The sequence below is a fragment of the Saccopteryx bilineata genome, chromosome 11 (genome assembly GCF_036850765.1).
Source record: "Saccopteryx bilineata isolate mSacBil1 chromosome 11, mSacBil1_pri_phased_curated, whole genome shotgun sequence".
Classification (NCBI taxonomy): domain Eukaryota; kingdom Metazoa; phylum Chordata; class Mammalia; order Chiroptera; family Emballonuridae; genus Saccopteryx; species Saccopteryx bilineata.
This window is the reverse complement of record NC_089500.1, coordinates 31320783-31335029: the sequence shown is the minus strand read 5'-3', so window position 1 is coordinate 31335029 and position 14247 is coordinate 31320783. Positions and strand designations below refer to the sequence as shown.

Here is a 14247-nt window from a genome sequence, read left to right as displayed (position 1 = left end):
GGGACAGTTAAGCTCTCATCGAGGAACCATCTCCACATTTAAGTGGAGGCTAGAAGGCCTCTCCTCCCCAGACTAATATATCACAGGCTAGTGTGAGAATCGTGGGATGGGCCCCTGGCCCCAGGAAGAGTGATGAGATGGACCACGGCGTCTGAGTCCTGATCCATGGATGGAACTCTGACTGAGCTCTCCTCTCCATCACCCTCCTTCAGACAGGACAGAAGAGGGCTGAAACCATCCCCACCCTCCTTCAGACAAGACAGGAGAGGGCTGAAACCATCCCCACCCTCCCATAGAAGGGAGCAATAGACAGGCAAAAACCTTTGTCTCCCCAACCAGCATCTGAAGCCACTCAGCTTCCCTGTCCAGACACACAGGGAAATGGAGACTCTAGGTGGGAGTCTGCCCACTCCTAGACCAGGCAGCCCGGCTGCAGGCCAGGGGTGGTGGGGGTGGAGGGGGGAGATAGGCTAGGACGAGCCTGACGCAGGCTTGTGGCTACTGCGCATCACCTCAGAGGCCACCCCTGCTCTCCACCTCCCCTCCCCCAGTCCTGGTTCAGGTCCTTCCTCATCCAGAGCCCCCACCCTGCAGCACCTTCCTTCTCAAACCTCGTCTGGCATTCAGGGTTTGGACATCTCCCTGTGTCATGAGAGAGATGGGCAGCACCCCCTCCCCAGAACCCTGACTCTGAGGGCACCATCTGGACTTCTCAGTGCCCTCCATCCGCGCGAACTACCAACACAGCAGGAAGTGCAGGAACAAAAGCAGAATGTGCAGTGACAAGGTTGGGGTTGTGCCCTCATCCTTCTTCCTTAACTGTGGTCCCTGCCTCCACATCCTTCTTCCCAAAGCCTCACCTTTGTCCCCACTCCAGCCCAAAGCTGGTGGCCTCGGTGGCCTCCTGTCAGGGAGGAAAGGGGGACTTTGGCAGTGTTTGGGCCTGTGCCATCCCTGCCTAGGAACCGGAAGAATGGGTCTGCAGTGGAGACTCCCAGACAAACACCAGTGGAGGGAGAGGTTTCTAAGCGTAGAACAGGACCTCCTCCTACTGCTCCCATCACCTCCCGGGAAGCGCTCCACGCTGCTCAGGCTGCACACAGGGCCGCAGACAGGTCCGTGGGCAGAAGGACCAGCGCTGCTTCCGGGGCCAGCCTGTGGCCGGAAGCTCGGCTGGCCCGACTCCAAGAAGCACAGACCACTGAAAAAGAGTCCTGGGTTTTTTTTTTGTGTTGTTTTTTTTTTTTAAACTGTGCTTTATTTAGGGCTAAGCTGGAGAAAGCGTCATCCAATAGTTACAGGTTACAAGGAGTTTTAGGGAGTTGAGTGTGAAAAGAGCAGTTGTACTGAACTGCAGCTGTTTTTTTTTTTTTTTTTTTTTACAATATCTGGACATCCTAAAAGGAGGAGCCAAGAGAAAGAAAAAGTTTAAATAATAATGAACCAACAAAATAGAAAGAAAAGAAAGGCAGGAGGCCTGAGAGGAGCCAGATAATTGTCCTAAAACAAAAAAGGAAAAAATGGCAGGTCCCCAAGGGTGAACTGGGTGTCAACGAAAGGAGGGCGTCAAGGCAGAACGCCAAAGCAAGTCTTCCCAATGGTGCAAATAAATTATAATAAATATGTTATACTTTAAAATATATGTGTTCTTAAATAAATCAGTGTTTTTTCTGATTCTGAGTTTTTTTAAGCAATGTCTTTTTAACTGCTCTAAAGTCATTTACCAAAGATAAATATCGTGCTTTCATTAAATAGTTTTCCTTGTTTTTTTCTCTATCATTACAATTAAAAGTCCTACAAAATATGCAAATTTATTTACAGAAAAACAGAGCCAGCATCATTTAAACATCCCTGTTTTTCAAAATTCCTTGTAAACAGTTTCAGAAATTCTTCAAAGATTGTTTATTTTTCTCTCTCTTGTTTAAGGTTCTTGTGTGTGTGTGTGTGTTGTTTAGTTGTCTGAAGATGAAAGTTCCCAGGTCTCCCGTGCCCGGAAAGTCTCTGGAGCAAGCATGGAAGGCGAGTGAAGCGGAAGGTGTCCAGGGCTTGCGAAGAGCGGGCGAGCGCGCAGCTCCGGGAGCGAAGCGAGGCGAGGGCAGCTGCGGCGGCCTTCCTGCGATGGCCTTCCCGCGATGGCGCGGCCTCCACCGGCGGAGGCGGCGGGCCGCCGGGAGCCCGCAGGTCTGGGCCAGTCCGGCCTGGCCCTCGGGGTCAACAGCGTCGTCATCCGACAGCACTCGCGGGGAGAAGGGATTGATGCTCAGTCTAAACTCTACAAAAGTACAGTCCTACAACATCTGGGATTTTAGCAGTAATGCTAACTTCTATAAGTTTTTTTTTTCCTTTTTTATTTTTTTATTTTTTGCTTTCCTCTAATTTTTCTTCTATTATATAGGTATTTTAAACTTCATCTTTTTAAAATTCTGTACAACTATTATGTTTTTAAGAGGGGGAAGAGTTAGAAGCATTTACAGACTTTTCACAATGATTCTCTTGCTGTGTAAGGTCCCTTTTATCCCCTCCTTGTTTTCTCATACTTCACGGTTAATGAGTTTTAATATTTTTGTTGCTTTCCCCAAATATCCACCAATTTGTTCATCTTAACAGCTCCATCCAGACATATAATACAGAAAACCATAGGAAAGTGTCTTAGACTGGAATGAGGGTAATCAAAGCGCCTCTCAAAGTATCAAAGAACTATTATCTTGCTGTTTTAAAAGCATTTAAGCATTATTTTTCCCTTTTTTTGTTTTTTTTGTGTGTTTTTTTTTTTTTATTACATTTTTCATAGAATCGCTCTAAGCTGTTTCAAGAACAGCCAGGAGGCAGGAAGGAGGTTCTCCTCCATTCCCCCTCTATTTGACATAGAGCTACACATCTGCAATAAAAAGTTTGGTCCTTTGGTCCCTAAATAGCTAAAGGAATGACAGATAGAGATGCTCAGCGGCGACCTCCCAGCCGCCCCGGGGACCAGGTCCCACCACACTGCTTGCCCAGCCTGCCTCAGGCGCCCACGGGCTGGAAAAGCCCCGGGATCCGCAAGCAGCGTCTCTTTCCAGCTCCCAGCCCTTCAGCCTCCCCATCTGGTCTCAAGTTATTTTGTTTTAAAAGTTGCCTTTGTGTGTGTGTGTGTGTATTTTCCCCTCATTTTTCTTCATCATCTTCTTCTTTGTGTCGTATAGATTTTCCCCCAAACACGTGCCCTCTGAACTCCATAGACGCTATACTTTCCTTGAAGAAATGTTACAGTCACACCGAGTGTCTGGAGTCCTCAGCTTGATTGATATTGGCTGATATGTCAAAGGTGTCATCCAACAGTTCTCATTTATAAATAGAGAGAGAGAGAGGTTTGTTTTTTAATGTAGCCCGTTCAGCATCCTGCCCTAAAATGAAGAAAATCAGGGCTGATTAAGCCAACAGAGGAAACACAAAATGCATCCAAACACCAAAAGGAACCTGCCTGGGGGTTAGGGTGGGAGGTCTGGGGGATGGCAGGTGGGAGGGAGGTAAGAGACCAGCATGAGAATTAGTCATGATCATGATACATAAAGAAGAAATCGACTCTTCTCTTCAGAGTAAGAACTCTGGGCGAGGGTTGTAGCTGAGGTCTAGTTGTTGGGAGAGAGGTTCTCGATTTGGGCTCCTTTAGAGTTCTGGATTGGGGGATGGCTCAATCTAACAGAAGAATTTGGGACTGTAGGATATGAATTCATAATTAAACTAATCTCTGAGGGATCTAGCCCAGATACAATATGTATACAGAAGCCTAGCAAACAAGACAGCAAAAAATCTAGCAGCCCAGCCCACTCCCCCCACCCCCAGTTGAAAAAAAGAAAGAAAGACCCATGACGTGAATTTTGCTGAATCCTTTCCCGGTTTCCAGCCAACTGCTTCCCCAACGTCAGTAACTATTTGCGAGGCTATGTATATATATGTATATCTGGATATATGTGTAGAATATATTCACCTGCACATATGTGGATATACATGGATATGTGTGTATGTATATGCATAGACACACACATACACACACACACATAATATTTTTCTCATACATGCCAGGGAATTTGGAGGAAATTCAGAACATCAAGGGGGTGGATGGGAGAACCTAAAAGAAGTTAGAACGGATTTAATAATCAAACTTAACTCAGAAAGTTCTCGATTTTGTTTTGAATGGTGGCTTTTTGGTGTTTTGTTTTGCTTTTAAGAAAAAAAAAATCATGATCTGACTAGAATCAGAAGGAGAATGCTTAATCACTGTGAATTAACAAATGAGACTCATCTGCACTCTAGCAAGCAGCTTCCACTTATACATGGGGGTGACTGGTTACATCAAAGTTAGAACTGCAAAGCCCCCAGTTGAGGGGGACAACGTCATGCGTATATCAATCCATGCTGGCAGGTTTTTCACACTGTTGATTCAACAAACAGCAAACCGTACACAGCAGTCTAAACAATTACAACACCAAAGAAAATAATAATAAAATTAAAAAACACTTGTCAAGGACCCTTTTTCAGTTGTAAACAAAAAGGTGCATTTTGCTTTTGTCAGGACTGTTTTTTTCCAAACCCACCAAAAAACCCTCCAGCGTGCTGGCTTCAGCAGCACCGAGACTAAAAAACACCTCCCGCCCCCGCCTCCCCCGCCTCCCGCCCACAGTTAATTTAGCAGAAGCGGTTACAATACAAACCTTGCAATAGTTACCAGGCTCTCTCTCAGAGGCCTCTGGCTTTGTACTCTAGTTTTTGGTTTAGAATTTTTTTTTTAATCATTCTGTTACTGTAGAGATTTCATTTTTTGGTTTTTGTTTTTTCCTTTTAAGTTGAGATTAAAAAATGGCCTAACTGGAAAAAGACCAGACCCAGGAAAGTGTCAATTGAAAAAGGCCCCCAAAATTTCTAGAAAAAAATAAAATCACAATATTTTCAAGTGCAAGTAAAATCAACCACGCATAGTTTTAAGATGTTTTCCTTATTTTTTAAGAAAAAAAAAATTATAATGGTTTGCACAGTTAAATGATCCCATGTTGAATAATTCAGGAATTCATCTTTAGTTTTTACTAATTTGTTTTTGTGCTTTTGTTTTGTTTTTTTCTCTATGTGACATCTAGAGAAGCATAAAAAAACGCTGAACAAGAAAAACCAAACAACAGAAAGTAAAACCACTGCAAGCACCAAGAACGAAACGAAAATGAGCACAGCAAAAAAGATCGTGGCAGCACAAAAGTCAAGAGAATGCACGTGTGATCATGACTGGCCAATCATCAACTGATACAACATCCAAGAAAAACGCTCCAACACAGCACCTCCACGAAACTTGACGGCAATTGTCATGCAACCGATTCTTAGCCTTGTTACATGACGCCATCATGTCACACTGTGAACTTTGAGTTGATTTGAACTTACGGATGGGGGACTGTTTTCTCCACTCTCATGTGATTACGTGAACTTTATTCCTAGCTCAGCGCGAGACTGTGGTGGATTTGACTGGCCCTGGTTGGGTTGTTGGAATTTGATTGAATGACAAAAGAAGAAAAGATTTATATATATATATTTATATATGGAGAGAGAGAGAGAGAGAGAAAGAGAGGACAAGAGTGTGGGCAGGGGGGGGAAGGAAGAGGAGGGCAGGCGGGCGGGGTGGGGGAGTGTGGGAGGGCAGGGAGAGTTGGGTGGAGGGTGAAGAGGGGCAAGGAAGAAGTTAAAACAAAATTAAAAGGAAAAATATTTATACAGCACCAGACCACAGCATCAATCTAAAAGCTCTGATGAGAGAACAGCAGTCAAATCATAAGAGAACTGAAAAGAACTCAAAGGATGGAGGAAGCCGGCAGACACACGACAGGGGCACGTCAACACGCACGTACACACACAGTGTTGATGCAGACACGTGATACACTGTGAACAGTAGCAGAACCTCACACAGGGCCACTAAGGGCATCCATCATGCGTTGGGAAGGGAGGGGGCACGGGCGGTTTGGCGAGGGGGCCAGAAAAAAATAAAACAGCCCCTCAAACCACCTTGGCCGGCAAGCGGATCGGGGAGCAGTCCCTCTGCTCTTTATCACCCTTGATTCTTTCTCTCTCCCCCAGGTGCCGCGCTCTCCTCACCTCCCCAGCCTTCTGTGGCTTCAGCCTGTGGACCAGCAGGGGGAGCCTGTCAGGGCAACCCTGACCTGCCCGGTAGGTCAGAGGCTGGCTAAGGTGACCGCTGTCCCCATGGAGTCCATCCATGAGACACGGCTGCCACAGCCCTGTCCGCACGGGCAGCACCCCGGCCTGCCCGCCCTTCGGGTCCCACCTTGGCCACCGTCCCCAGAGGAGGGTGTCTCCACTACAGGAGAACCCACTGTGTGATGTTAGGATCCTCTTCCCTTCCACTCTGCCTCAACCCTCTTTCCTCAGAACCTTCAGAAAACGAACATGTTTAGTTTTCAGACTTAGAGGAAATTGCATCAACGTTCCTAGAAATCTCGGAACTTGCCTTGGCACTGCATGTCATGGTCATCTCACACCCTCTGCTTTGCTCCCCAGGTGGCCCGTGTGGCCGAAGTGAGGCTGCTTCCGGGCACATGGAGCCTTTAGAAGGCTCTGCAGCTGTGACCCGTGGAAAGGCCGTATGGAGGACGGCAGGCGCCCTGCAGGGCGGGTAACACAAACAAGGACAGCCCACGAGAGAGGGCAGTGCTGTGGCCCTGGGTCTCCAGTCTTTGCTGCTGTCACTTTCCACCTCCTCCTTCTTCATCCCTGTCACCTCAAGCTCTCTGTATAGAGCTGTCTGGGTCCCGGGCCCTGGCCTGCCTTCTTTATGGGCGGAGCCCTTGGTGGCTAAGGGTCCCCTTCTCTGTCAAGCATCATCCAACACTTCCACTCTGAACTGTCTCCTGCACTCCTCACCAGGGACCTGCGGTGGGGTAGGGGCAGTGGGCGTAGGGGTGGTGGGCCCCAGTCCTATCCCTTGTCATGGTCACCCCTGACCTTCCTCCCCAGCCCGCTCCCCAGAAGTGTCCAGGCACCAGGTTCATCTGCAGGGTTTCCAATGCCCCAGGCTTCTCCACACAGCTGACTTCCACTCTCTGATCTGCTTTCCTTCAAGGGAAGGTGGAAGGGAACCCTGGGGCCCTCAGTGTGGATGAGCTGCAGTGTAGCTGAGAGGTGACTGCTTTAAGCCCAAACCTGGCCTCCAGCTCTGCCCTCAGAGAAGAACTTGCAGCCTTTCTTCTTTCCCAGACCCCTGCCCAGCTTGTCCCGCTAAACTGGACCCTTGTTCTTCCGATGGCAGAGCTCCCTCACACAGACTAGAGCCCATTGCATGCCCACCAAGTCCTGACAGGCCACCCACCCCTGCATTACCAACCCTTCCCGGAACACAGCCCTTAGACCCTCCCAGAATATCCAATTGGCAGGTAGGTCCCTTTGGGTGGGAGGAGAGGCCTGAGAACAGAGAAGGGCAGTGCCTTTCCCTGTCAGCTATGGCGAGTACAACTAAGAGAGCTCTGGGCCCCACCCCTCACCCCGTCCTGAGCACCTCGCGGGCCCCCATTCCTCCCCACTCCACTGTGCTCTCTCCCTGCCCCCAGCTTTCCTCCACCTGCCCTTCTGTGCCTGGCACTGGCCTGGGTGTGGGCATTCAGGTCTGCATACCACACAGCCCCTCCTTAATGCTCAGTCTGGGGACCCACTAACACACTCTCACACTCATTCAACCCCTAAAGAGCCTCCCCAGGGTTCTTTGTGTAAATAGCTGACTCCTCTCTTCATTAGGGAACAGCTGTGGCTCTGCCTACTGGGAGACTCCTTCCTGTCCACCCTCCTGAAGAGGCCCAGTGGTGGCGGCAGGGTCACTGATCAGCAAGGGGGAGCTTAAGTCAGACCTGGGAGGCTCCAACTTGTGACCTGGCTGAGGAAATGATGGTCAGGCTGGACCAGTTCACTGGCCAAGTCCTACATACTACTGGGCTCTAACACAGGAAGGCCCAGGCCCACAAAGCCCAGTCCTACATACTGCTGGGCTCTAACACGGGAAGGCCCAGGCCCACAAAGCCTAGTCCTATGTACTGCTGGGCTCTAACACGGGAAGGCCCAGGCCCAAAGCCCAGTCCTACATACTGCTGGGCTCTAACATGGGAAGGCCCAGGCCCAAAGCCCAGGGTCACACCCATAGCAGATCAGACCCACAGCGCCTGTGTCCGCAAAGCTCAGAGCAAACACTGTGCAGAAGCCAGGGACCAGAAGGGACAGGACTCCCACTGGAGTAGACATGATGCTCAGTGCCCTCCAACCCAGAGCCACCCTCAGCTCGGGGCGCAGGGCCTGCTAGCGAGCTTGGGATGGGACAAAGGACTGGGGTGTTCAGGCTGATAGCTGTAAACCTGGCCATGTCCACGATTTTGCTCCTTCTTCCCGTGTCTCTGTGTCTGTCCTCTTAGATTCCTGATAAAGATTTTTTGGAGAAACTCCTATCTTAGCACAAGATAATGAGCCCAAGCAGCCAGAGAGGCAGGGGCTGCTGGAAGGCCAGGAACCCAGACAGGAAGGACAGCTACTCTCTCGGGAGACCCAACCCAATTCCACCCACTGAAACCTCACTTTATGGAAGCAAATCCTGACCACAGCCCCCACAGCTGTCTGCTGAGGCCCCTCTCCTTCCCCAGGTCTGTCACATTCTGACCCTGGCTTAGCCTTGGCCACCAGGCCTGCTGCACCTTCTGCCTTCACTGCTGTGGGGGCCAACCCTGGCCCTGAGATCCTTGTCCCTGTCACCTCTTGGCTCCTAGTGATGGCTTGTCCCTCAGTTCCTGCGCAGGCTAGCCCTGCCCTTCAGAGCACCTAGGACTTACCATTTGTAAACACCCTTTTATTAGCCTGCTAAATTGTGCCGCTTCTTAGCTGTATTTGCATGCGGTTTCCTGCCTCCTTGGCCGCTTGACAGCGGTTACCTCCCATTGCCATCCCCTAGCTGCCCTGTGCCTTAGTGCCCTCCCTCCGTTACAGCCTCAAACTGTCTCGGGGTGGGAAGCCTGGAAGCACCCTGTTAAAATGCCATCTACATGGAGATTAAAGGTCAACTCTATAACAGAGTTAATAGGGAGGAGGTAGTCAGATGGCTGACCCCCGAAAGGCGGGTTGTCTTGACATGTCTCCCCTGATATTCAGGACACTCTGGGGTGGGAGGGCTGAGGTGACAGCAGCAGGGGTTTGCCAATCTTCTTACTTGAAGGGGTTAAGAGCACAGCCTCTGGAACTAGGCCCCTGCTTCAAATCATGGCTCTACCACTCAGTAGCTGATGGGAAAGGGACTTCATCTCTCTGTAAAACTGGACTAATACCTTATAGGCAAGGACTATGCCTCATGTGTGATAAGAACAGGGGGAAAGACTGGTTTTCATTTGTCTGGCCTTTGTGTTCTCTGGTGGAAGAACCCATTCTGCTGTTTAAGCTACTCCTCTCAAGCCCCCATCCCAAGTATGACTGTCAGTTGGTTCTACCTTGACGGCCACTTCCTACCTCATACCCCAAACAACAAATCTGCTTCCCCTATCCCTTCATCTGGGCATTTCTCTGACCTAAAGCTCCTGTTCTTGCTTGGGTTTAGTTGCATGAGGCTAGGAGGCTGAAACAATGCTTCTGGAGAGCAACAGGGGCCCCGTAATTCCACAGCATTACCCTGGAGCATGCTCCCTTACAGGTCCTCTAATGACCTTGCTTTCATTACTTAAAAAATGGAAGCCCAAGAGGGGAAGCACTTTGACCAGGCAAGCCTCAATGGCAGAGCTAAGCTTATTTAAGGGAAAGAGATCTTTACAAAGAAGGGCTGCTTTCACTGAACCGTCCAACCCCTCCTATGGAAATGCACCCAACTGCTGGCTGCCTCCTGATGCTTGTGCGTGCAGAGTCAGACGCTCCTTGTGGGCAGCATGGTGACCCATTCACCTCTGCGTCCTCAGCCCTGAGCCTAGTGCCTGGCACAAAAAGGTGCCCATACTCTGAATGAACGTGAGTGTCTGTCTTCACACAAGCCAAGATGCGGAGATGAGCAGGGGTGGGAACTCAGGAGGCAAGAGAGGGGTTTGGCTTTCCAGCCTCGCAGACACTAGCGCTTCAGCCGACCTCTGCAATAGAAGGTGAGTGCTGACTGCTGCTCCTGGCTGGCTGCAGGGTGTGCTGCTGACGTGATGGGATTTGAGGGGAGACTGGGAAACTGCAGACCTCCTTCCCACAATCAGACTCTGAACCTCCATTGAGTGGTTTAGTCCTACATGCCTGGTCTTCCTCCCAACCCCTTTTCATTCTCAGGCATGACAGCTCTGCTCGTTCAGTCACTTGGGCCAAAATCCAGGTGTCATCCTTGACTGCTCTTTCTTCCACACCCCCCTCTACTTTGTTACAAACAGCATCCTTGGCTCTGCCTTCCAAATACATCTAGAACTCAACTCCCTCGCTCCACATCATCTGTCACCTGGCCTTAGTGGTCCATGCACTAGACCTCTGCTTTGGGCCCCGCCATCTATCAACACAGCCTCCAGCGATCCTGCTAAAATGTAAGTTGATCACGTCACCCTCTACTTATAGCTCTCCGATGGCCCCTGCCGCCCAGTCCCCTATTTCAGAGGACAGGCCAATGTCCATACAGTAGCCTGTGGATCCTCCATGAGGTAGCCTCCCTCACCTCTGGGGTCTCCCCTCTCACCATGCCCTATAAGCCTCCTTGGCCTCCTGTTGCTCCTCAAACCAAGCACCCTGCCCTCACTCAGGAGCCTTTACCCTGGCCTGGCTGTCCCTTCAAAGGGAGGATGTACTCCCTTTGGACATACTCGACTCCCTGCCTCACCCCCTTGAGTCTTTGCTCCAATGTCACTTTCTCAACAAGGCCTACCCTGATGAACCGATTTACCTGTAACCAACAATTTCAACAAACTGTCAAATTTTCTCTTTGATCATGTCACTGTATTGTATCTCTCCCCTGCTGAGCCCAAGTACCTGACTGCACCTGGTGCACAGGACTAACGAAGGAGTGGAGGGGCAGAGGGTTGGGCAGCCTGTCTGTGGCCTGGGAATGAGCTGTTCCTGCAGAAGCTCACAACAATGGGGGGAACCAGGCTGAAGGTGGACTTAGGATGTCCTGGCACAACTTCACCATCCCCATATCCCCAGGAAGCCATTCACCCAGTGGAACATGTGGCCAGGAAGAGGAATGGTGACTGTGTTTCCTGCTGCAAGGTAGGACCCTGACTGAGCAGAAAAGGTGACAACTGCCCACTCTCCACAGCCTCTGTAAAGCAGGCATGGTAAGTGGCCTTGGTGCTACACTGTCACCATCCTCGGCTTCTGTCCTATCCAGTTATGTTTTTTGGTCAAGTTCCCTTTGAAAAGTTCTGTCCCTCTTCTCTGAGCTATAGGGAATTGGAAGGGATCAAGTGTCTAAAGGCCACCCGCAGAGAGCTGGGGGAGGGATTGTGGGGGAAGGCCCCAGCAGAGGGCTACAGCTCCCCACAGGGCCTATTCTGCCGCCCCCAAACTCGCCTCGTCCTGGGCTTCCCATCTGGCAAAAGGATTGCCAGTGTGGACTGCAGGCGCAGGCCCTGGGCTCGCCCCACCTTCTCAGAACGGTTCCCTCCCTCCGGCTCCTTCTGGCTCTGAGGCAGGGGGGTGGCCATGGCGCCCATTTCTCCCGGGGTGACCAGAGCTCTGCGCCTGCCTCCTAGGCACCAGGCGAGGGGCAGGTCGAGAAGGGTGCAGCGGGTCCACGGCACAAGCCCCGAGGGTCCAGCCCACGGAAGTCGGGGAGGCGGCGGGTCCGTCCGGTGTCCCCTCCCCAGCCCCCCGGCCCCGCGCCCCAGTCGGCCCCGGTTACCTGTGCGAGTCCTGGTCTCCCCCGGGGGACGCTCCCGCCGGCGCTCAGTACGGGCGATTGGCGTCTTTGGGCCGCTTCAGCTGCACCTTGAGCCTCTTCATGCCGATCTGGAAGCCGTTCATGGCCTGGATGGCGGTCTGCGCGCTGGCCGGGTTGTCGAAGCTCACGAAGCCTGGCGAGACACGAGGGACGAGGGCCTGGGTTTCCACTGGGCCGCCCGGGCCGGGAGGGGTCGGCGGGGAGAAGGTCAGGGACCTGGGGCGGGCGGGGCGGGCCGACGGCGGCCCCCCCACCCGGCGCTCCCGCCCCGCCTCCGGGCAGGGCGGGGCTCGAGGCTCCTCCCCCGGGGCCCCGCCCCCGGCCGGCCGCACGCCCCCCTCCAGCCCGCCGGCCCCGGCCCCTCCCGGGGTGGGTGCTTCCTGGGCTCCCGGCCTCGCCGACCAGCGGGGGCACGGCCGGTCTCCCCAGCTCCACCGCGGCTCCGGGCTTAGTCCTCTCCCCCGAGCGGGGCGCCCGCGGCGCAGCGGGGCTCGGACAGGCGCCCGCCCCCCACCCCGGCCGGCCCCTGCACCTCAGCCCTCTCCTGCGGCGGGAGAGGGCGGACACACCTGCGGGTGGAGGAGTTTATTGGACACTGTCCTCCCTGACAGGAGGGGGCCTGGCAGCGGGAGGGCACAGGGTGCCGGCCTGGGGAGAGAGAGGAGTGCGAGGGGGAGGGAGGGAGGCTCCACGGAGAAACCTTCGCCGCCGTTGAGGGCCGCCCCGTGCGGGAGTGCCGCCCGGCCGCCGCGGAGGGCAGAGGCTGACAGTCCTCGCGGCCCCTCCACCCCCTCCCGGTCCTGGCCGAGGCTGTCCCCAGCCAGGCTCCTGATGGACTCTGGGATTTGATCTGGACCGACTCGCATTAACCCACCACATCGTAGCCCCGGGCTGTTGATACCTCCCTTTTATTTAGTAAAATTCCAAGCCCTGGGAGCAGGTGCTCCTGCCCCGCACTACGCATGCACCAACCGATATGTTCCCTATGAGCCCCTCATCACAATAATAATGGTATCATAACAATAAAAGTACAAATTAACACTATTAGTAAGAATCAGTTAAGGGCCTGCAGAAGTTCCTTGCCCCCCTTCACTCCCCAATACCAGGACAGCATATAGAACCATCCATGGCTCCCAGTCACCTTCTGAAATACCAAGTTCCAAGGTGGAGATGGATCAGGTGAACAAACTTAAGTCAGAGGTCACCTTTTTGAAACTCTGAATGCCTCTCCTTAGAGACGGCAAGTTACATCAGCATTTCCCAGAATGGCCTTCATAGTTGCTCCTTGAGAAAGGGACTTCTGTGGTCAGGTGGGTTTATAGCCAGGTCCCTTTGGGACAGTTCAAGGCACATTAACAAATAAAAGCATCCCCCTCCCACTCCAATTTCTCCAATAAAATAAACTTTTATCTCTTTGTTTAACCTAATATTTCTTGGAATTTATTTGACTTAAAGGCCTTTTCTCCTGTAAAATCTGCCATTTATTTTTTCCTGTAAAATCTCCCTGCAAAATACATTAAATTAAGCTTGGTGAAGTTCCCAGGCCATCCTGCAAAACCTGCCTCATTTGGGATGCTTATCCCCAAACAGCATCAGATATATAAGGGATAAACAGACCCTCTGCAGTAGAAGCTATCTTTTTGGTGAATTGTCCCTGGTACCTCTGGCCTGCCTGCGTTCATTCCCTCCCTCCCCCTCCCCCTATGGTGGCTGTTTCTCCCTTTTTACACTGCCCCAGACACTTCCCCATGTGGCTTTTTCTCTTGTGTCCTTCCTCCATCTGCTCATATTTGCTCTTGCAGCAAAGCCCCATCAAAGACGGGGAGGGGGTGTGTTATGGGCCTGTGAGTGGACTCAAGTGCACAAGCATGTGACTCGGATGGAACTGGTCAGAGCCAGCCCCAAAGCAACATAACCAACATCTGGAAAAGTCTATATGCCAAAAGACAGGAGAGATTTCAGATTATCCATAGTTGAAGATTAGTGTGAACAATCCTTCCACATTCTCCTCTCCTCCCCTCCCTTTCTGGCCTCCCACTAACCTATATATCTGATGGCTAGTCAGGTTGTCAGCAGAGCAAAGCAATTTTCACATGTGTGAATTCCATGTCTGTTACATTGCTCTTCAATAGACTAAGGAGGGTGGTTGAACTAAAGCCTCTCTCCCTGCGGGGACAAGATAACTGTGGGTGACACCTTCCTCTGTTGGCCCACCAGCACCACCAGCTCGGAATCTACCTTGCCACCTGCCCTTGGTGGCTGTTTTGGCTAGGGAGGAAAGAGAAGAATGATAAAAGGGGCTGGAGGTGCTGAGGTGCAAAGGGAGGGACAGCCACCAAGTGGGGAGAAGGGGC

At 51.9% G+C, this 14247-nt stretch overlaps 1 protein-coding gene across 29 annotated transcripts in view; it reads right to left on the bottom strand.

Annotated features, from left to right (window-relative positions):
* Window positions 1-1426: 1426 nt before the first annotated feature.
* The window catches only part of CELF4 (CUGBP Elav-like family member 4), a 303332-nt gene continuing 290511 nt past the window's right edge, over window positions 1427-14247 (bottom strand). For 16 of the 29 annotated variants that reach the window (XM_066246198.1, XM_066246199.1, XM_066246204.1 and 13 more), the window contains 2 exons: window positions 11855-12026; window positions 1427-3383 (listed from right to left, as the gene is read on the bottom strand). In XM_066246198.1, coding sequence (XP_066102295.1) covers window positions 11899-12026 — 128 coding nt within the window. In that variant the 3' untranslated portion in view covers window positions 1427-3383; window positions 11855-11898. Of the gene's footprint in view, window positions 3384-4921; window positions 5494-11854; window positions 12027-12462; window positions 12542-14247 lie in introns of those variants that run through there. The other 13 variants (XM_066246190.1, XM_066246191.1, XM_066246194.1 and 10 more) reach the window with 3 other exon arrangements.